General features: G+C 46.9%; 1 protein-coding gene across 1 annotated transcript in view; it reads right to left on the bottom strand.

Annotated features, from left to right (window-relative positions):
• Positions 1-22496, bottom strand: part of LOC125036884 (band 4.1-like protein 4) — a 328534-nt gene that overhangs the window by 32233 nt on the left and 273805 nt on the right. Inside the window, 3 exon segments of the mRNA XM_047629817.1 lie at positions 7330-7417; positions 8216-8336; positions 17185-17282. Coding sequence (XP_047485773.1) covers positions 7330-7417; positions 8216-8336; positions 17185-17282 — 307 coding nt within the window.

Below are 22496 nucleotides of genomic sequence, written 5' to 3'. Positions count from 1 at the left end.
CATAACTCAGGTCTGGCGCGGGAATCCTGCATGTACAAGTGGCGTCTTTATGGACACATCAACACCCACGCGGCCGGGAGGTCCTGGGAGCGCTCGGGAGTCCTCGGGAGGTCCTCGCTCTCCCGGGTCGTGTCCAGGGAGTCCCACCCAAGGCGCTTCGGGACTAAACAAGACAGCCCCTTCACCCCCCTCACCTAAAGAAAAAAAAAAGAAAGAAAAAGACACGGAAGCCCACCCCCAAGAGACCCTCCCCCTCAGCTCTCCTCCCCCATCCCCATCCCCGACCCGACTAAGAAAGGGAAAGGAGAGAAAAATCGACCCAAGAAACACAAACTCATCCTAAAAAATTCCACCCACCTACAGATCGAACTTTATCTCCTTCGAGACAGGCGGGCGTGCAATGACGCCTCTTGCTCTCTCCTCTTCTCCCCCCCTCCCCCCCTGCGAATATTCCATGTCGACCCACATTATCATCAACTAAACATTGTGGGGACACAGGTGGGGGGGGGGGGGGGTCCACCTCACAGGGTGCGGGACGTCTAGACTTTATGCACTTGTATGTTCCTGAATATAAATATATATAGCTGGACAATTTTCTTTTGCTTTTCAAAATGCTTTGATACCCCTTTCTTCTCTTCCTTATTCTTAAATAGGCTTCCATGATTCATTTTTTCGCTCTCAGGTGTATATACAGTACAATACTGCACGATTTAAAACAAAACAATGGCAAATTTGTTTATTTAATTTACAATGTATATATATATACACACAATTTGTGTGTGTGTGTGTGTGTGTGTGTATACAAATATATATATTTATATATATATATAACTTATATATATTTATATATATTTATATATACATATATATATATTTATATATAAATATATATATAAATATTTATATATATAATTTATATATATTTATATATATTTATATATACATATATAAATATATATATACATATATAAATATATATATATATATATTTATATATATATATATTACATATATGTATATCATATATATATATTTATATATACATATATAAATATATATATGTTTATATATATAAATATATATATATATATTTATATATATAAATTTATATATATTTATATATATATGTTTATATATAAATATATATATATCTATATATATACTTATATATATAAATATATATATATATATATATATATATATATATATATATATAGAGAGAGAGAGAGAGAGAGAGAGAGAGAGAAAGCGTAAGAGAGAAAGCGTAAGAGAGACAGAGACAAGAGAAAGAGAGACAGAGACAAGAGAAAGAGAGACAGAGACAGAGACAAGAGAAAGAGAGACAGAGACAAGAGAAAAAATATACACAGACGAGAGACGAAAGAGAAAGAGCAAGAGAGAATCAAGGAAGATGATCTCCCCTTCCCCGCCCCCACCTCCCCCCTCCTTGTCCCAGGCGCTAATCAGCAGGAATCGGCCACTGGAACAAAATAAAAATCGATCCTGTCCATGCAAGAAATCAACGGCTTTGTATGACAATAATCGCTAGACAATTGCCACCTCCACAGCCACCCCTCCCCCTCCCCCTCCCCCTCCTCCTTAACCCTTCCCCCCTCGCGAAACCACCACTCAAGCATGGGAGGGAGAGGAGGGGGGGAGGGGAGGGTGATGGGGAAGGGAGGGGGTGGATTTAGAAGGGGATGCGGATGGATTCAAGAAGGGGAAGTGGGGGTGGGGGTGGGGGGGGGTAGAGAGTGACGGGAAGAGAGGGGGGGGGGAGGGAAGAGGGCTTAATGCAGGTGCCATTAGCGACCGTCCGTGGCGAGTTAAAGTTGGCTAGGATTTACACGCGTATCATTCCAGCTGCCATTTGTCTCTCGAGGGCCTGGCATTAGAGCTTCGCCCCTTGGCTCAGCTGCCCCCTTCCCCTTCCCCTGCCCCTTCCCCTTCTCCCTCTCCCCTCCCTCGCCACACCGCTTCCTGTCTCTCTCTCTCTCGTTCTCTTTCTTTTATTGTTTCCAGAGTGTGTGTGCGTGTTTCTCGTTTGCTGTGGACTATTTTCCTCTTCTCTGACTCATGGAATATTTTTTTTTCTTTTCTTTTATAAGATGTAATCATCTGTCTTCCTCTCTTCAACTCCCTCGCTCTTTCTCTCCTCTTTCTCCTCGTCCGCATCTTCCTCTTCTACGCTCCTTCCCACCCATCCTCCCTCCTTCCCTCCCTCCGTCCCTCTCTCCTTCCCTCCTTCCCTCTCAATTTCTTCGCCTGTCTCTCGCCTATCAGAAGCTACATCGCCAACATGCCTCGCCCATAAACAAGGTGATGCAATTGCACGTAACTCCCACTTTATCCCCCTGTTTTGTACCTCTGCTTGCACCTCCCACCCTTACCCCTTCACCCTATCATTTTTCTTGCAATCTCATCCGCCCTAAACGCTAACCTCTGCCTCCTTGCGTAGCCTTAACCCGACTCTCTTATTCCATCCTCATTCTCCTCTTATTTTTTTCTATTGTCCTTTCTTTCTCTGATTCTTTACTCCATTACTTCCCTCTTCTTCTTTCAACTCGATCTCTCCCGTCCTTTCTTCTCTTATTCTATCTTCGCCGGTCATTATTCCTTTGTGTCATCTATCCCCATCCGCATTCACTCCATCCTTCTTCCCCTCCATCTCCCCGGCCATCCATTTCATCCACCATCCTTCTTCACCCAATCGTTCTGTTCCATCTATCCATCTATATTTTACACCATCCATCTCCCATTCTATCTCCTCCACCAATACTTATCCTGTTCCTCCTCACCATCCTTCTATCCATCCTACCCTTTTCTTTATCTATCCATTCATAGTTCACTCCATCCCATCCCTGCTCCATCGCCTTCGACAGCCCTTCCCCTCTTCCCTCTAACCATCGTACACCTTCTTTTCTTCCATCCTTCTATCACAGCCATCCACCCCTCCTTCCATCTATCCATCCATCCACCCTACACCCCCTCCGTCCATCTTCCTCACCTAGCCTTCTTTCCACCCCCCCTCCCCCCTTCACTCCTTCCCAATCCTACTAGACATCCTTCAGCGAGAGACACAAGATGGCGACTCCCTTTCCAGGCGACGTAAACAAACCCAGAAGGAAGAAACAAAATCGATGGCCTCTACGCTTGCCTCCTGGCCACACCCCGCGGGCACCCGGCGCACCTGTCTGGGTTTGGTAGGACATGGGCTGCTGGGTATGTATGTGGGTGGGTTTGTAGGTTGGTATGTGGGTGGGTATGTAGGTTGGTATGTGGGTGAGTGGGCGGGTATGTGAATAGGTGGGTAAGTATGTGGCTGGAAGGTGGGTAGTAGGTATGAAGGGTAGTAGGTAGGGGTAGGGGTACGTTACTGTAAAGAGGGAAGCTATGGGGGTAGGTAAGTAGGTAGGGAAGAAAGTAAGTGGGTAAGTAGGTAGGTAGGTAGGTAGGTAAGACATGGTACAGTAGGGCAGGATAGGACATCATGGGGCAGTAGTTAAGGCAAGCAAAATACACAGGACAGGGAGGAAAAGTAGATTGGAGTAGAAAACGCTGATGTAATGTACCTGTGCCTGGATTCGATGAGCTAATGAAACGGGCAAGTCATGTCAATTTATGCTGCACTACTTTTCCCTGCAGCGCAAGCACATTCTCCAACCCATGCACGACTCGGTAGCCCATGCAGGTGTCCAGCATGTTGCTATGCGGCTGCCGGAATGAGCCATGCAGGCGTGGGCGCGGGCGTGGTGATTGGGTCGCGGCGCCCACGTGCGCGGCGGGGGAGGCCCACCATCAGGCCGGCCATCACGCCCACGGCTCCACCACGGGCGGCGGCATTTGCTAAATAAACACATCGGGTTCAATATGTACAGCGATAGCATAAACAAATAAACTTAATACCCATGACAGAATAAACAAATAAATGCTCACACGAGCGGGAATAAACTTCCCCCGAGACAGTAAAGAGATGTATAAATAACTACAACTTGTATGATACGCAAATCAGAGGGAATAAAATTAATGAACATGAGCACGCATGTCTCACGGACACTCGGTACAAGCAACAAAGAGAACCGAAAAAACGTTTCCTAAAATAACCTGTTAGTCGTAAAAAAACTATATGAATTTCTCCAATATTTTCTGTCCTTGTTGCCACTGTCGCTGTCCCTTGGCCAATGACTCCCGCCAGCGAGCCATAAATATTCGCAAACGTGACCAGCGTCATTTAAAAGTCGGAAATTGAGCCATCCAGTCCCAAGCATGTCCCGCCGTCTCGCTAGCGCCGGTGTTTATGGCGCCCGTATGGCTGCGTAATTATTTTAATGTCTACAATTTCTATATTTTATGGTTTGGATTAATGGGAGTGTCGCCTCGCCTCAATGACGTCTTCATTCGGTAACTACGGTGGGGAATGAGGCTCCACTCATCCTGAAACAACTGTATTTACTGATCTTTATCTGTTTGCCTCTGTCTATGTTTCTTTCTCTGTGCCTGTCTATGTCGTGGTCTCTCTGCGTGTGCCCTTTTGCTCTTATTTTTCTCTTTTTATCCATTTTCCTATACATGCTGTACTGTACAACGATAGCACAGGAGTAGAATGACACTGTAATTACAATATATGTGTATGTATGTATATATATATATATATATATATATATATATATATATATATATATATATATATATATATATATAATGTATATATGGCCAACGCTCGCAAAAACAGCAGCCCCAAGAAACCAATCTTTCACTTCACTTCACAGACAATAAGAATAATCATCGCCACTAATGCAATCACTGATACCATTATCATATAAATGCCACCATCAACAACCAGTCAACAGGTTCTCCACTCTGGAGCTTTATAATAACTCCGTAAGTAACCCGACCAGCTCGCTCCTAAATGCCCCTAAGATCCCTTTTAACTCTTTTTTTTTCTCGAAAATCCACCGCGGCTTTCTTTCCAAAAAGGTATTTCTTACCCTCGTGGCTATATTGCAAAACTTGTAAGGTATCCGCAATATATAAGGTTTCGATAGGATCTGCACTGGAGAACCTCCAAGTGCTTTAGACCTCCAACAAGATTGTGTATTTTTATACAACTTTCGAGATAATAAAGGAATTATCAAAGATCTGCACCAGTTTTGAGACCGTATAAAAAAAAAAAAAATGGATCGTCTCACATTTTGCACAAATTTCAAAATCCGTGCAAGCTGAAGGCTGTATATCCCTCGCAACGACCCAAGGTTGATCCGAGACCTACTTGCCCCGCCTCTCAACCTGCCCGCTACCCCCCAACCCACCTGCCCCCGCCCCCTACCCCGTGGTGTTGGGTTCACAGCAGTTAATTAAAGGCACCCAGGTACAGCTTGTTCCATCGGGACAAGATAGTGATACAGAGCGTCGCTTATCGTCCAGAATCTCAGTTGGAGGCGCGGGAAATCACATTTGTTTTTCCTCCTCGTGTCTCGTTGCCTTGGACACTGCGTAAGTCTGCTTATTTTGTTTACGTCTGGCGCGAGTGTGAGCGTGCGAGTGTATGTACTGTGTGTGTGTGTGTGTGTGTGTGTGTGTGTGTGTGTGTGTGTGTGTGTGTGTGTGTGTGTGTGTGTGTGTGTGTGTGTGAGAGAGAAAGAGTGAGAGTGAAAGTGAGTGAAAATGAGAGAGAGAGAGAGAGAGAGAGAGAGAGACAGAGAGACAGAGAGAGAGAGAGAGAGAGAGAGAGAGAGAGAGAGAGAGAGAGAGAGAGAGAGAGAGAGGGAGAGGGAGAGGGAGAGGGAGAGGGAGAGGGAGAGGGAGAGGGGGGGGGGGAGGGAGGACAGACGGGACACAGACAGCGAGAAAGAAAGAAATCCTAACGAACACACAAATACACTACATTGCAGATCTAATTTTACCCGGCCACGGAAAAGCACACCTTGCCTACACCACAGAAGACGACAAAAAGGGTGTGGTTTGGTGGCGGCGAAGTGGGGGGGGGGGGAGGTGAGTCATTCTTAGAACCCCCCCAAACTCTCCCCCCCCCTCATCCTCCCACTTGACCTGAGCTCTGACTCGACGCTTCAAGAAGTGCAAAGTTCGAAAACGTGGGACTTGTACTAGTAAATTGGAGAGATAAATCCTCCTGCCCCTCCCCCCCCCCCATCACCCTGCCCCGAGTAAAACCGGTCGACATCGGATTTCGGATACTGGAATTAATGCTGGCATTCAGGTGCCCGGCGGCTCGGGGGGTTTGATTACACGCGTTATAAGAACTGGACGTGGACTCGAGGGCCGAAGCACGGGGAAAGCACCGGGCCGGTTTGCAGGAGTTCGGATTGGCACTGGCCTCAAGCTCTGAAGCGAACGCGACCGAGGCAGTGCCGTAACGAAGGGGAATACCGTCAGGTCCTGTACCTCTACTGTCGCATTCACTTGCCAACGACTCAAGACAGCAAGTGTTAAAAGTAATGGTTGAATGAAGATTAAACACGTGTAAAATATACTCACATACGAGTAAATCAAATAGCTACATGTAAGTATATATACTTATAATACATAATATCATATTTAATATAATACATAACATCTATTTAATATAATATAGTTATTTGTGTATATATCATATTATATAATTATATATACATATATGTATGTATGTATATATATATATATATATATATATATATATATATATATATATATATATATATACATTCTCCATAATCATCCCAGCTTAAGCACCGAGGAAAGGCAGCACCGACTGTCCGAGACAAACCGAACGCAGGAAAGAGCGGCGGGCGCAGGCCATCGCGGCGGCCGAACGAGAGGCATTATGGGGCGAGGCAGTGCGGCTCGGATTACTTTCCCTTAACTGCCCAACTAGAGGCCAGACGCACGGCGGAAACGTAATTGCTGGTTGGGTCTTGTTAGAGGCCGTTGGCGCAGTTGGGGATTGTTGCGGCGGTGTATCTATTGGTCTGGAGGAGGGAAACGGAAGGGGAATTGGAAGGGAAATTTGTGAAGCGAGGTGCTGAGGCAAGTTAAGGGGAAAGTTAAAATCACTGATCAGGAACCGGCAGCTGTAAAGGAAAGACCTTTTTTCTTTAATGAACAGCGAGGAATAGGATATAGAACGGGGGAAAAATAGATTAAACGATAACAAAGCGATGAGGATAGAAAATGAACAAAAACACAAATACCCAGAATCTAGCAGAGAACTTTCCTTCGCCAGTCCCGCCCGAAAGCTGTCTTTCCCCTCGCCCCGTGTCACATCTCATTAGCGCCGGTGTCACGCCACGCTCCCTACGACCGCCACCAGTCACAGTTACGGAAGTTACTTACCAGCACAGGGTGGAGGTCCACGCCGTACATGTCGAGCCATTTCACCTTCTCCAGGTAGCACATCTCGGCCTTCGACGGCACCTGACCCCTGCAACACCAAGACGGGGTTACTCACACCAGGTCATGTTGCGATCTTATCGCGGGAGTTTATGGCGGCGCTACAGCCATGCTAAAACTTCTGGACAGGTGACACGCAGGTGTGATGTGGATGACTCTTCCACTGCATCCGCCGATCATGTAGTTGTGTGTTATCAGGGAGCAGATCTTCCATATGTACCGCAACAGTGTGTGTGTGTGTGTGTGTGTGTGTGTGTGTGTGTGTGTGTGTGTGTGTGTGTGTGTGTGTGTGTGTGTGTGTGTGTGTGTGTGTGTGTGTGTGTAAAACATATATAATATATAGCTATCTATCTATCTATTCTATCTTTGCACTGGTTTAACAGGCAATCAGTTTCTGAATATTGACATGATTATACAAGAACAACCACTCGTGCCGTTGCCAGGCCGGCAATCATCTCGCCTAATACATAAGACACGCTGAAGACGCAGGCTTTACGCGACCCACTCTGCCGTCACTTGGCATGACTAAATCTCTCCTGTGTGTGGCACAGCAGACAAAGGAGAGATTGACAGGCAGGGTGACGGCTGCGGTGAGCGCGTGCGGCATCCCAGCGTGACAGATTAGTGCGGTACAAGATTGCGGTAAGCCGCTCCGACCGCTAAAACACCTTACAGCAGTGTGTAGGTGATTTATTATTACAAATTGTTAAAAATTGAAGAGTGTTCCCAACAATCCGCCGGCGAGAAGAGGGAAGTTCGCCATTGCGCCGGCGATAAAATCAAACAATCGGCAGAGGTGAGGTCGGGGGCCTCGCCAGCTGGTACTTACACGAGGGTTTTGTGGAGCTCTGCGATTTTGTTTTCCAGGGCCACCGTCTGCGTCGTCATGAAGCGGAACTCGGAGACGTAGCCGGGGGAGTGCCGCCGGGGGTCATAGTCGCCCAGCTCGGCTGCAAAGGAGGGGCGCAGGTGTTAGCTATCTTAGTACTATTCCTCTGATAAAAATAATAATGATGATGATGATGATGATGATGATGATGATGATGTGATGATGATGCCGATGATGATAATGATGATGACCGATCTGATGATGATAATAACAATGATAATAATAAAAATAACACTAATAATAATGTTCAACGATAAAGATACGTTTTTTCATCCATCTAAAAAACTATGGCATAAACTCCTGATAAATACTATCATCTTTAGATTTTCATCTTCATGCTATACATTAACATTACACCAAATTTATGTTACAACGCAAACAGAAATTTCAGATCAAACGTATTTCAGTTGATATCAGGTAGTGTGCATATAAAGTATCTGATTACCGCGCCGGCGATCATTAAATCTCTCTCTCTCTCTCTCTCTCTCTCTCTCTCTCTCTCTCTCTCTCTCTCTCTCTCTCTCTCTCTCTCTCTCTCTCTCTCTTTTAAAATGGAAATGAAAACGTAATTATTTTCCTTTTTCTTTTTGCTGGAGGCGTGGCGTTGCAGATCAATGATTCTCACTTTTTCTCATCTCTCTCCTTCTTTCTTCACGCCGCCACTTCTGGGATCAGAATATGCGTAACATGGGTGGAAGATAATGGGGCAGAGAGAGAGAGAGAGAGAGAGAGAGAGAGAGAGAGAGAGAGAGAGAGAGAGAGAGAGAGAGAGAGAGAGAGAGAGAGAGAGAGAGAGAGAGAGAGAGAGAGAGAGAGAGAGAGAGAGAGAGAGAGAGAGAGAGAGAGAGAGAGAGAGAGAGAGAGAGAGAGAGAGAGAGAGAGAGAGAGAGAGAGAGAGAGAGAGAGAGGTTAAGACAACGCCAACCCCTAAATATCGACGAGGCCCAAAACCCCTGAAACTCGTAGGCGCGAAGTGACACGCGTGGCCCACGGCCCGCGAGGGAGCGGGAAGCGGAACACTGGAATAAAGGAGAAGGAGACAAAAGAAGAAGTGGAGGGTAAAAGGGATAATAAACAAAAGACACGCCACCGCCTCCCTCGCCCGGGCGCCGTGACGAAGGAACCCCGTTAGGGCGAAGGGCGCCGTCGGGAGCCACACGTGCGAGGCTGCAGGGAGAGGCACGGCGGCTGTCATGTGGGCTCCTTCTCTCTGGTCCTGGTCCTCGTCCTCCTCCTCGTCCTCCTCCTCCTCCTCCTCTTCCTCTTCCTCTTCCTCCCTTATCTCCCTTTCTTCCGCTTCATCTTCTCCTCCCCTCTCCCCTCTTCTTCCCCCATTCTTCTCTTCCTTCCTCTCCTTTCTTCTCCCCTCTTAGTTCCCCTTTATTCCCTTCCCCTCTTCTATTTTCCCCTCCCCTTTCCTATCTTCATCCACCTGTCAATCCTCGAAGGTCGAAATTACGTCTACCCGGAATTAAGACGTTTTGCCAAGGTGCTGGGAGGTACTTCCTTCCCTCCCCCTCCCCTCTCCCACTCTTCCCCCCCCCCCGTGTACACTCCCCCCCCTCCTCAAAACCCTTCCAAGTGTGACTCTTTCCTGCAGGATCACGGAAGGAGTGCATCGCTTAGGGTGAGGGAGTTGGGGTTTTGTCTCGCCGTATCCGCTCCCCATCCCCCCTTCCCCCTTCCCCCCAACCCCACTACCTCCCCCCCCACCCCTGCCACAATATATCTTCCTCCCTTCCCTTGTCCCTCCCCTCCCCCCAACCCCACCTTATCCTTCCCTCCTTACCCCTTTCCTAAATTCTTCGACCTCCTCCTAACCTCATCATCGCTTCCTTGCCTCCCCCCCCCCCTTTCCTGACTGAAGTCTTTCCCTCACAAGGTTCTTCGCCCTCTGAGTTTTCCCTCCTCTCTCTCCCTCATTTTCTATTTCTCCTTATTCCCCCCTCTCAACTCTTCCTAATTTTCTATTTCTCTTTATTTCCCCCTCCTAACTCTTCCTAATAATTATATCTCTCTTTATTTCACCCTTCCTATCTCTTCCTCATTTTCTACTTCTCCTTTTCTCCCCCCTCCCCTATCTCTTCCATATTTTCCATCCCCCCCCCTTCTCTCTTCCTCATCTCCATTTCCGTTCCCCTCTTCCCCACCTCTTCTATTTTTCTTTGTCGACAACTTTGTACGATGAATATTTAATTATCCAGAGCTATGAGTTTTTGCCTTTAACTATTTTTTTATAATGCTTTCGTTACCTTTATTATTAATATTCTCAAGTGATTACTGCTATCACTGACTCCTGATATTCAGTAAATTATTTGTGAGTAACTGTGTGTTTGTGTGTTTGTGTGTGTGTGTGTGTGTGTGTGTGTGTGTGTGTGTGTGTGTGTGTGTGTGTGTGTGTGTGTGTGTGTGTGTGTGTGTGTGTGCGTGCGTGCGTGTGTGTGTTTGTTTGTGTGTGTGTGAGAGAGAGACGGAAACAAATAAAACACAAGTCACAAAACAACAACAAAGTATACAGCAACAACAAACCCTCAACACACATACAAAAAAAATAAAAAAAGGACATATAAAAACAAGATATTCCTATCTACAAAACACGAGTTGAGCCTCTCCCCCCGCCCCTCCCTCCCTCCCTCCCTCCCTTCCTCATGAAAACCCGCCATGAACAAGCGGTCTCCCCCCCCCCCCCCCCCCCGCCGCGACGCAACACCGGGGTCGCATTTAATTACTCTGCTTAATGAGTCCGAAAACCCAGAGGAGGGAGAAAATGAGGCACAAGACTATATTATCTTGCGAGAAAGGACTAGGGAGGGGGAGAGGGGAGAGGGGGGAGATGGGAAGGGGTTGAGTCGTGAGAGGAAGATATGGAAAGGAAGGAGAAAGATGGGTAGCGGTAGCAATTGAAGTAGCAGGAAGAGAGGAGGGGCAGGTGGAGGAAGGATGAGGGATAAAGGGAGATAGAAGGGAGGAGGAAGGTGAAGGAGGAGGAGAAGGAGGAGGAGGGGGAGGGGAAATGGAAAGGAGGAGAAAAATGAGGAAGAAACGAAGGAAGAAAGGGGAAAGGAGCAGCAAAATTAAGAGGAAAAAGGAGGCGGGGGAAGGGTGACAGAGAGACAGAGAGAGAGAGAGAGAGCGAGAGAGAGAAAGAGAGAGAGAGAGAGAGAGAGAGGAACAAATTCCAGAAAACCGGGGAGGAAATAGGTAACAGGAAAAAGAAAGGGAAGTGAAGCTCAACACCAAAGGAAGATGAACCAAAAAAGGAAGAAATGAGAAGAGAAGAAGACAAGGAGACAAGTGAACCCGAGGGAAAGGAGAGAGGGATAAAGGCAACGTGTGTAATAAGGATTTACGGTAAACCCAAAACAAGCGAACGTGGAAAAGATGAGAAGATAATGGAAGCTGCGAAAGGGAAGGATAAAGAAGGATTAGAGAGAGAACGGGGGAACAGCAGCAGGATGGAAAAAGGGGAAAGAAGAGAGAGGAGGTGGGGGGGGGGAGGGGAGTGAGGGAGGGATATGGAAAGAGAGAGAGAGGGTGGGGGGGGAGAGGGGAGAGGGGAGAGAGGGAGAGTGTAAGTGGAGAGAAAGAGAGGGATGAAGAGAAAGGGGGATGGATGAGCAATAAGGAGAAAAGGAAGGAGAGGGGGATAATAAGAGTGAGAATGAGGAAGGGAGGGAGGGAGGGAGGGAGGGAGGGAGGGAGGAAGGGAGAGGGGGGAATAGTATACGAGTAAAGGAAGCAGCAACAAACAAAACAAACAGAAAAACGAAACAAAAGACAAAAAAAGAAAAGAAAAGAAAAGGGAAAAGGACAGGTAAAATTAATATAAAAACCAAAAAAATGAGAAAAAAAAGAAGGCAGAAACAGGTTACGAGTAATGATAAATACCCGAAACGGATACTAAACGTCGAGACAGATTACCATCATGCATAACAATGAGCCCAGGAACCTCATTTGCATAGACTACCTCACATAGATATAGATAAAGGGGTGAGATATAGATATGTAATGGACGTGGATCATCGACACGGACGCGGACTTTGCATAATGAGGGAGTTTAGCGGAGTAAGTAGGCAGAGACGGCGATGGCTAATGATGTTCTCACCGCTTATATGGATGCCCGCGTCACCCCCGCCCCCTCTTCCCCCCTCACCTCCCCCCACTTTCCCTCCCCATCTATCCTTCTTATCCCCTATTCCTCCATCTCTTCATTTACTCCCCTTCTCCTCTTCCCACCTCCTGTCGCCCTCCTCTTCCTTTTCCTCCCCTTCTCCTATGCCTTCTTGCCTCCCCCTCTATTCCCCTTCTTCCTCTCCCTCTTCCTTTTCCCCTCTCCTCTCCTCCTACTCCTACTTCCCCTCTCCCTCGTATCACGTGCCCCCCTCCCCCCCCCCCCCCCTTGCTTCGCATTCCGACGTGCCAGAGGGTCTATGAGATCTACATACATAAGTGATTGACTTTCATATACCATGAAGGGCCCCATATATACATAGGAAGGCGGATTTATGCATAAACGTACATGCGTAGGGTGCGTAGGTGTACACGGTCTACGTCTACCTGCGGAATGTGCGTGGACTTTTATAAGATACATGTCTTCATCTGCATTTATTTTCTCTCTCTCCTTTCTCCTTTTCCTTCTGATCCCCCCCTCTCTACCTCTCTTTATTCTTTTCTTGCGATTCTTATTTTATTTCTGTCTTTCTCACTCTGTCTGTCTCTAGCTCTCTTTCTCTCTCTCTCTCTCTCTCTCTCTCTCTCTCTCTCTCTCTCTCTCTCTCTCTCTCTCTCTCTCTCTCTCTCTCTCTCTCTCTCTCTCTTTGTCTCTGTCTGTCTGTCTGTCTGTCTCTGTCTTCTCTCTCCTCCCTATCCCCTCTTCCCTCTCCCCTTCCTCTTCCCTCTCCCTCTTCCCTCTCATCTTTCCCCTTCCATTTTCGTCCTCCTTGCCCTCAGCGTCCCCCTCCCCTTCGCACAAATCCCCATCTAAGGCTAACCTAAGCTGACCTAAGCCCCCTAAACTAACCACAGACTTCCCACAACAAGATATAACAACCTGTAAATTATTTCGCCTCGATCCACACACACAGGGGATACAGAGGGAGGGGGTAGCAGATAGATAGAAGATAGGACAGAGGACAGAGGACAGAGGACAGAGTACAGAGGACAGGAGGAAGCGAGAGAGATCGAAGAGAGAAAGAGTGATTGAGAGAGAGGGAGGAATAAAGTGAGGAGAGGTGAGCAACGAGGAGGAAAGGAAGGAGAGGGATAGCAGTAAGAGTGGGAATGGATATGAGAGAAAGAGAAAGAGAAAGAGAAAGAGAAAGAGAAAAAGAAAGAGAGAGAGAGAGAGAGAGAGAGAGAGAGAGAGAGAGAGAGAGAGAGAGAGAGAGAGAGAGAGAGAGAGAGAGAGAGAGAAGAGAGAAAGAGAGAAAGAGAAAGAGAGAAAGAAAGAGAGAAAGAGAGAAAGAGAGAGAAAGAGAGAGAGAGAAAGAGAGAAAGAGAGAAAGAAAGAAAGAAAGAAAGAAAGAGAAAGAGAGAAAGAGAAAGAGAGAAAGAGAAGAAGAGAGAAAGAAAGAGAGAAAGCAAAGAGACAGACAGAGATAAAGTAACAAAAAGAAGCACAAACACAGAAGTCCTCATCCAACAAATACAAGCAGGAACTCAACCGCGCACGACAGAGGAAAAACAAAACAAAAACACATACGTACATATACCGTAAACACAAAAGCAAGCGCGCAAACAAACAAAAAACAAACAAGTAGGAAAGCGGATGCGCCGGCCAGTAAACAAAGGCAAAAGCACGAGAGAGAAAAAGTAACAAGCAAGAGAGTCAAAATTATCCAATCATCTTTTTCTTCCTTTTTTTTTTTTTTTTCTCCTAACTTCTATAATCATCTCTTTTCGGAGAGACTGGAAGATGAGGACGAGGCAGAGAGAGACGAGAGAAACTTGCCAATTTATTATTCAGTCCAACCCCCTAACTAAACGCACCGAGGTTTAAAGATAAAAAGAATATAAAAAAAAATAATACAAAACGAGTTCTACAATAAGGCAAAAAAGCAAGATCCCACGGTGTGAGAAGGTCTAGTTAAGGCACCGACGTAACCCCCTCCTCCGTCTCTCCCCCTCCCCTCCCCCTCCTCCACCCCTACTGACCCCAAGCCACCTCACTCGCTTCTCCCCCATCCCCCCCTCTCCCCCACTTCCTGGTGCACCTGTTGCATGAACCCGCCAGCTACCACTTACCCCCAACCTTTGTTCTGCCCACCCAACCCCCACCCAACCCCCGCCCAACCCCACTCACCCCTACATGGATTGGATCTTTCTTCTTATTGATTGTACCCCCGCTTTTATCGAATCACTTTTCCTCATTTTCCAAATTCTTCTCCTGAGTTCGTTCGACTTTTTCTCTGGCTCCGTCTGAGACCACCTGTCCCCCCCCCCCCCCCCTGGCCCGCCTTGGCACCAGCTGGCTCTCTCCGGGGCATGCGACGCTCCTCGTTTCCGGTCGCGCGGGGGGGAGGGGGGGGTCACTCGTCTTCGAAGAACCGGTAATTTTAATGCCATTTTTCGTCGTTTAAGAAGACAACATTAACGTAATATTTTGTTATTGGTCTTTGATTTCCTTTACTGCGTACGTAATTTACGCAGTAATTCGTTAACTCGGATTCGTCATAAGGAATTCTGGACGATTGGGTGATTATCGATAGAAAGATTGGCTGAGTTATGGCGACGACCCGATGGGACTCAAGATAGATGCGCTTCGCTCCAGCAACTTCGCATCTTCCCGATTATATCTCCCCTCCCCCCCGCTTCTCCTGCCCCCCCCCCCTCCAATCCGCTATCCCGCTTCAACCTGTTATCCCAATCCAGCTTTAACCTGCCATCCCGATACATCTCCACCCAGCTACACACATTCAATTTGCTACACCTTTAACTCCATTATCCCACTACACTCCCACTACCCCCTCCCTTGCCTCCCCCCCCCCCCACTTTACGCACGCCGACGCCCCCTACCCCCTCCCCCGCCCCACGCCCCCTACTCTACGCACACCGACTACTACCAACTCCTGATCCACAAACAGCAGTTCCACCCCCCTGCCCATCTACTCCACACCTTGCCCATTCCACCCTCATCTCCCCACCCATTCCACCCCCACCCCTCGCGCCCGCTTCCCCGCTACAGACGCGCCGCCGACAAAGCGCCGACAGCGACCGGGCGAAGCGGGTAGGCCGTGTCGTCCTGGCGGTCGGCGGTCGGGCGGCGCGGCCAACAGCCTCCCGACACGCGAAACCGACATTATCGTAAGCGGCCTCGTCTCCTGTAGGTCTAGTCATGCTCGGCGAATCCGGAGCCTAATCGCAAGTCTTCATTCATTTGACGGCAATTTCTGCCCAATTATTTTTTATAGTTGTTTCTTGTCTGCCACCAATGGCCCTCTAGCCAATCGCATATATAGATTCTTTATCCGTCACACACCTATTCATAATCAATAATTCTCTTTACACCTTTTCTTTATCTATCACTTATTTTTATATATTCCTTGTTCCATTTACTTATCTTTATCTACCTTTTATTTGTCTCATCAATCGTTCCCTTTACGAATTTTCTACCAACCACCAGTTTCTCCCCAATCACCTGTTCTCCTCCCCCTTAACTCATATTTAGTCTACCACCAAGTTTCTCTCTAACCAATTGTTCTATTCGCCCATCACTTTTTCTCTTTTTTTTATATATCTGCCACCAATCTGCGTTAATCATCTTTTCACAATCAGCGAGGAAGTCATTTTCTCCCTTTTCTCTGCGCTGCGGCGGGGATCGAGGCGGCCATTGTTGTGAGATGTGCGTGCTCCATTAACATAAATTATATACGGCTTCGGAGTATTGATTTCTTTACTGGAGAAAATCAGCAGCAACTGTGCAAAGAAGCAAATTATCCATCTTTGTTATTATTATTATTATTATTTGTCTAATGTGTTGGTGATACTAATAACTTTCCTAAAACTATTGCAGCGGTAATAGTAGAAAGAGAGATTACGAAACAACTCGTTGTGAAGCCCGTAATAATAAGATTCATATAACAATGGAAATGGCGGAGAGAAAAAGTTCAAACGAACACAACGGAAATACATACTTTTTTACTCCAAATAAATGGTACATGCACACACTCCTACACACGCACATGCACACAAAAAAATCCCCCAGCGCGGACAGACAGACGAAGAGACAGAGAAGAAAAAATCAATGTTGTAAAATCCGGCAAACAAAAGAGCATCATTGCACACAACAGAGGGTGCCCGAGGTGGCAGTACCAAGGTCTCCCTCCTCAATACATTCCTTGCAAGATAACACCCTTGGCGATATCAAAGTCTGCAACTTCAACCTATTGCACGTCTGTTGCCGCTGCGTGCAGATGCGTACTTTATCTTTTATTTACTACAACTTATTATATGAAGTTTACAACATGATAAGGTAATATTTGTGTCGGTGATAAATGCATCAATATAATCAGTTGCAATACAGTTAACACCAGTAATAGTGATGGTATCAAAACAAGTACCAACAGCACTTACTGCTGTTCTCTCACTACTGCTAATAATAATGATGGTAACAATTTCAAAAGTAAAAATACTATTCCTTATAACAATATGATGAATTATACAAATACCTAAATAATAATAATACTTACCATTACTCTTATCACCATCATCATTTGTTGTTTTTATCATCACTCACCATCGCAATGACAATAACAATCAGCAATAATAAAACGCTAATCCCGCCACCTTTCATCCCAAAACACAATGCGAATGCCAGCGCCGCCAACTGCAACCAAGCAGCAGTGACGCCAACGCCGCCAACCAACGCGGGACCAAAACAACAGCAAAACAAAAGAAGCAAAAATACTCACACTGGACCGCGTAGGATCCCAGTTCCGCCGCCAGCTCCTGCGAGACGGGAAGACGACCCTGCAGGATGTCTTGCTTCACCTGCAGGAAGAACTGGTACCTGAAGGAGAGAGAGAGAGAAGATTATTGGAAGTGACATTTGAAGGAGAGGCGTGAGAAAAATACAAATGGATACTTTGTGTGATGAGTTCAACTTTCTGGCCTTCCACACGCAGGCTTGTCCTTACATATTTATAGACGAGATGCATACACGCTCTCGCTCTCGCTCTCTCTCTCTCTCTCTCTCTCTCTCTCTCTCTCTCTCTCTCTCTCTCTCTCTCTCTCTCTCTCTCTCTCTCTCTCTCTCTCACACACACACACACACACACACACACAGATATATAAACAGATAGAGGAGAGGAAAGGGGGGGAGGGGGAAGAGGGAGAGGATAAGGGGAGAAGAGGAGGGGAAGAGGGAGTGGGGAGAAAAAGGGGGAGAGGGAAAAGTGGGGGATAGGAGAGGAGTGGGGAGGGGGAGGTAGAAAGAGAGGGAGAGGGAGGGAGAACAGAATAGATGGAGGGACAGAGATGGAGGGAGAGGGAAAGAGGGATAGAGCAAAGGGGGGGGGGAGTGGGGGGATAGGAGAGGATTGGGGAGGGGGAGGTAGAAAGAGAGGGAGAGGGAGGGAGAACAGAATAGATGGAGGGACAGAGATGGAGGGAGAGGGAAAGAGGGATAGAGCAAAGGGGAGAGAGAGAGAGAGAGAGAGAGAGAGAGAGAGAGAGAGAGAGAGAGAGAGAGAGAGAGAGAGGAGTGAGGGAGGGAAGGATGGATGTAGGGTGGGAAAAGGAGGGAGAGAGAGGAAGTGAAGGAAGGATGGAGGGGGAGAGAGGGAGGGAGAGCGAGAGAGAGAGAGAGAGAGAGAGAGAGAGAGAGAGAGAGAGAGAGAGAGAGAGAGAGAGAGAGAGAGAGAGAGAGAGACAATATACTCAAAACCATGAACGACAAGATTACAGTTTCAAGTGTCGGATGAAGCATGAAGCAGTTAGAAGCTCAAAATAAACACAAGGGTCTTTTTATTCGTCTAATGAGTTGCAATAAGGAGGCACAAGAAGAATTGACAAGAGTATCGTGACGTTATCGGCGGTGTCGTCAGCGCTTTTAATAGCTTTTATCGGGGAAACACGCTTATACTTTTATTACCCGCCCGAGGTCGCGATTGTTTCTCTAAAACAATACATCGCTCATGGTCATCGGTCAAACGCACATGTCCGCACGCACGCACCCAACCACGCCCATCATACCATACGTTTTTTAACTTACCTGTCTATATACATAAATTTACAGATATATGGTTACTCGCAATCCATCCCCCTCTTCCCCACACGCACTCAACTCCTTTCCTCAAATGATCACAAACTCTAACATTCGAACATTCGAACAGAGACAGAGACAGACAGACACAGACACAGACACACACGCATACACATACACATACATACACACACGCACTCTCTCTCTCTCTCTCTCTCATTCTCTCTCTCTCTCTCTCTCTCTCTCTCTCTCTCTCTCTCTCTCTCTCTCTCTCTCTCTCTCTCTCTCTCTCTTTTTCTCCCCCTCTACCTCTCCCTCTCCCTCTCCCTCTCCCTCTCCCCTCTCCCCTCTCCCCCTCCCTCCCTCCCTCCCTCCCTCCCTCCCTCCCTCTCTCCCTCTCTCCCTCTCTCCCTCCCTCCCTCCCTCCCTTTCTCCCTCCCGCTTTCCCTCCCTCCCGCTCTCCCTCTCTCTCTCACTTCAAAGTAGAAAAAGAAAAAATACAGCACGGCGCCTTCCCGAGACCCGCACCGCGAGAACGGGCGAAAGGGTAGTTTGCAGACCCGAACAACCAGTCCTTTATCTCGTCCCATAAATAATAATAGGACAATTAAGGTAATTAATCCTGTGTCCAAAGGGGTAGGCGCGGCGATGATACACTGCCCAAACTACTACTAAAAAAAGAAAGAATAAAAAAAAAAAAGACTGGACATTGGACCAGCGAAAGAAATATCAACCCCTGAAGGAACGTTTAACCAGGGAGGGGAGGGAGGGGGAGGGAGGGAGTGGCTCGTGGGAAGGGAGGAGAGGGGGGGAGGAGGGAGTGGCTTGTGGGAAGGGAGGAGAGGGAGATAAGAGGAAGATAGGAAGACACGAGAAGTGAAACAGGAATGATGGAAGGAGAGGAGAGAAATGAGAAAGGGAGAGAAGGGCAGGGAGGAAACCCTTCCGCGGTCAGTCCCTTCTCTCCCAGGGTGGAGGGCGGGCCAGCTAACCCCCCTCCCCCACCCCCCAACAACCACCTCCTAGCCTAGATGCTTATCCTGACTAATAATTACATTTACTGCTCTTTTTCAGGGACCGTTCCTCTACCGACCGTGGGTATCCTGGGGTATCCTGGGGTATCCTGGGGTCTCCCGAGGGACTCCCAGAGAACCCACGACACAATGTCCGTGTCCTGGACCTCACGCTTCCCTATTCCACACATGCACTGCAACGGTGTCCTTGCAGTGGACTTGTTCTTGTTTTAAGTTGAAACGGGAGAAAAAAAGTCGAACTGTCTCAAAATACACGGTGTTACTACACGACCGTAATTATGTAGTAATGAAAGACGGGAGACAACGAAAAAAAAAAAAAAAAAAAAAAAAAGACAACGAAAAAAAAAAAAAAAAAAAAAAGGCGACTGAACATCTTTATAATGACGACGCTTCCTGTAATTATGACGAAGATAATGCTAGCGTATTACGATTACACTTAAAAATACAATAAAACTGATAGTATTTGTAATGAAAATGGGAATTACATAATCTAACATAAATAAGAGAATAAAAAGTCACTATTCTATCCACATCAACAAAGGAAGAACGAGAAACAGCAAAAGCACGACAAGCAAACGGACAGAAAAATACCAACCAAACAAAAACAAATATAAGTGACAGAAATTGGGGAAAAGAGTACGAAGTGAAAATAAGAAAAAGAATTAGAAGAAGAAGAAGAAGAAGAAGAAGAAGCAGAAGAAGAAGGAATTGGCAGCATTGCTATCCTTCCCAGAACAGTACCCTCAAGTCCGTTGTGAAAAATGTAGGAAGGTATGATTGAAAACGATTAATTAAGAAATATATGCAACTGACGTGGTTCGATTAACATAATTCCGATGGAGATATGAAATCGACACGCGTCAGAATTCCTCATTTTCACACCCATCTTTTCCCCAACATTACTCTCATCAATTACAATCATTATCATCAATCCTTCCGCCATATAGTTAAAAAAAAGAAAAAGGAAAAAAAAGCAACAACACCCAACAACACTCTTCCAAGGACCAGCCTTCATTTCCAGATCTATCATAATCTTCATTACTTATCCATTTAGTCTCCCCCCCCCCCCTCTCTCTCTCTACCTCTTGGTCGTAGCGCCAGTCACGCGGTTTTTCCAATTTTGGTTCACTTTCCAGATACTTGCATGTACCTCACACCCCCACACAAGGCGCCCACACACCAGAACCTTGTCTCCAGTTTCCTTTACTGCTGTTGTTGACACAGAACCTGATATTCACAAACATAACATGCATCTGGGCTTTTTTATGCATTCTCTTTTCTCTGGCCTGCGTCGGTCGACTTGTCTTTTTAGTACGTGTTTTGTTTATTCACTTAGGCCTATTTATTTGTTCATTTTTTTGCAGTATCATTTTCTTGAGGGGTGGGACTCCGTGTGCTTGTCTGTTCTTTTAAATTTGTTATTCTCTCTCTCTCTCTCTCTCTCTCTCTCTCTCTCTCTCTCTCTCTCTCTCTCTCTCTCTCTCTCTCTCTCTCTCTCTCTCTCTCTCCTTCCTTCCCTCCCTCCCTCCCTCCCTCCCTCCCTCCCTCCTCCTTCCCTCCCTCCCTCCCTCCTTCCCTCCCCCCTCCCCTCCCTCCCTCCTCCCACCTCTCACACACTCACACACACACACACACACACACACACACACACACACACACACACACTCACTCACACACACATAAAAGCACACATACACAGCACACGCACACACTGCCCGGAAATGCCCTCCACCACTGACTGGCCCCGAGGCAGGCACCGCACGGGGAACACCCACACGCTGGAATACTCCATCACTCGCGTCAATGTAAAGTGCTCATTTTCTATCATTCATTCTTCTTGGTCTGATTTCCTATAGTATCCCTGTCATCAATCACTCCATTAATCAATGTGGATTCTCTGTATGGGTATATCTATATATCAAAACATACATATATTTTGGATCTATTGCTCTTCATTAATCAATCTATCCCTAATCCACACCTTTCATTAATTTACCAATATGTTTAAAACCTTTCTCATTTCAATTCGTGTATTCTCCCGTCCTGAGAAGTGACAACCAAATATCATCTTCAGCATTTCGCAAGGCCGTTAACATGACCATATCTGACTGCATCAGAATGCCGGCAGACACGACAAGCCACTCTTATCTAAGGCAGATCTGGGTACGAACTTGTAAAGGTCACCAAGTTAATAAAAACGCGTCAAATACAAAGTAAAACAGGTTAAGGGAAGGCCAAAACGGGTCACGCTGGGACTCAAAAAAAAAAAAATAGTTACAAGCAAAACAGGCCAAGGTACAGGTAAAGATACAAGCAAAACAGGCCAAGGTGCAGGGGTCAAAACACAACCAAAACAGGCCAAGGTACAGGTCAAGATACAGCCAAAACAGGTCAAGGTACAGTCAGAGACTTAAGAGGTCAATGCACAGGCTCTAAAAAGGTCAAGGCACAACCGACGACAGGTCAGGGTGCAGGATGTGGCAGGCTGCAACAGCATGTGGGTCAAGTAACATCAACACGTCCTAGTTCCCACGCGCCAACCTGCCCGTGGGCGCCCGGGCGTGGTTGTGGGCTCGAGTGGGCGTGCACCGGACCCGAGTCTAGTGCGGGCGGCCTGGCTGGTTGCCGTACGGTGTGCAGACGCGGGCGCGAGACGGAGTGGATGCAAGGAGGTAAGACGAAAAAGTGAAAATGGGAGGATGCAAAGCACACTGGGGAAATGACAGGACTGAAGTGAGAGAGCGAGAGAGAGAGAAGAAAGTCGAGAGGAATGACTAACGATAATAAATGGATCCAGAGCAGAGCTGTAAAATGAAGAGGAAGAGAGGAGGGAGACACACACATATATATGTACATATTGTGTATATATACACACATACACGCGCGCGCACGCGTGTATGTGTGTGTGAGAGAGAGGGGGAGAGGCAGGGAGGGAGGGAGGGAGGGAGGGAGGGAGGGAGGGAGGGAGAGAGAGGAGTGGGTGAGA

Source organism: Penaeus chinensis, chromosome 22, assembly GCF_019202785.1.
Source record: "Penaeus chinensis breed Huanghai No. 1 chromosome 22, ASM1920278v2, whole genome shotgun sequence".
Taxonomy (NCBI): domain Eukaryota; kingdom Metazoa; phylum Arthropoda; class Malacostraca; order Decapoda; family Penaeidae; genus Penaeus; species Penaeus chinensis.
The sequence above is the reverse complement of the archived record's forward strand: the minus strand, read 5'-3'. Positions and strand labels throughout refer to the sequence as shown.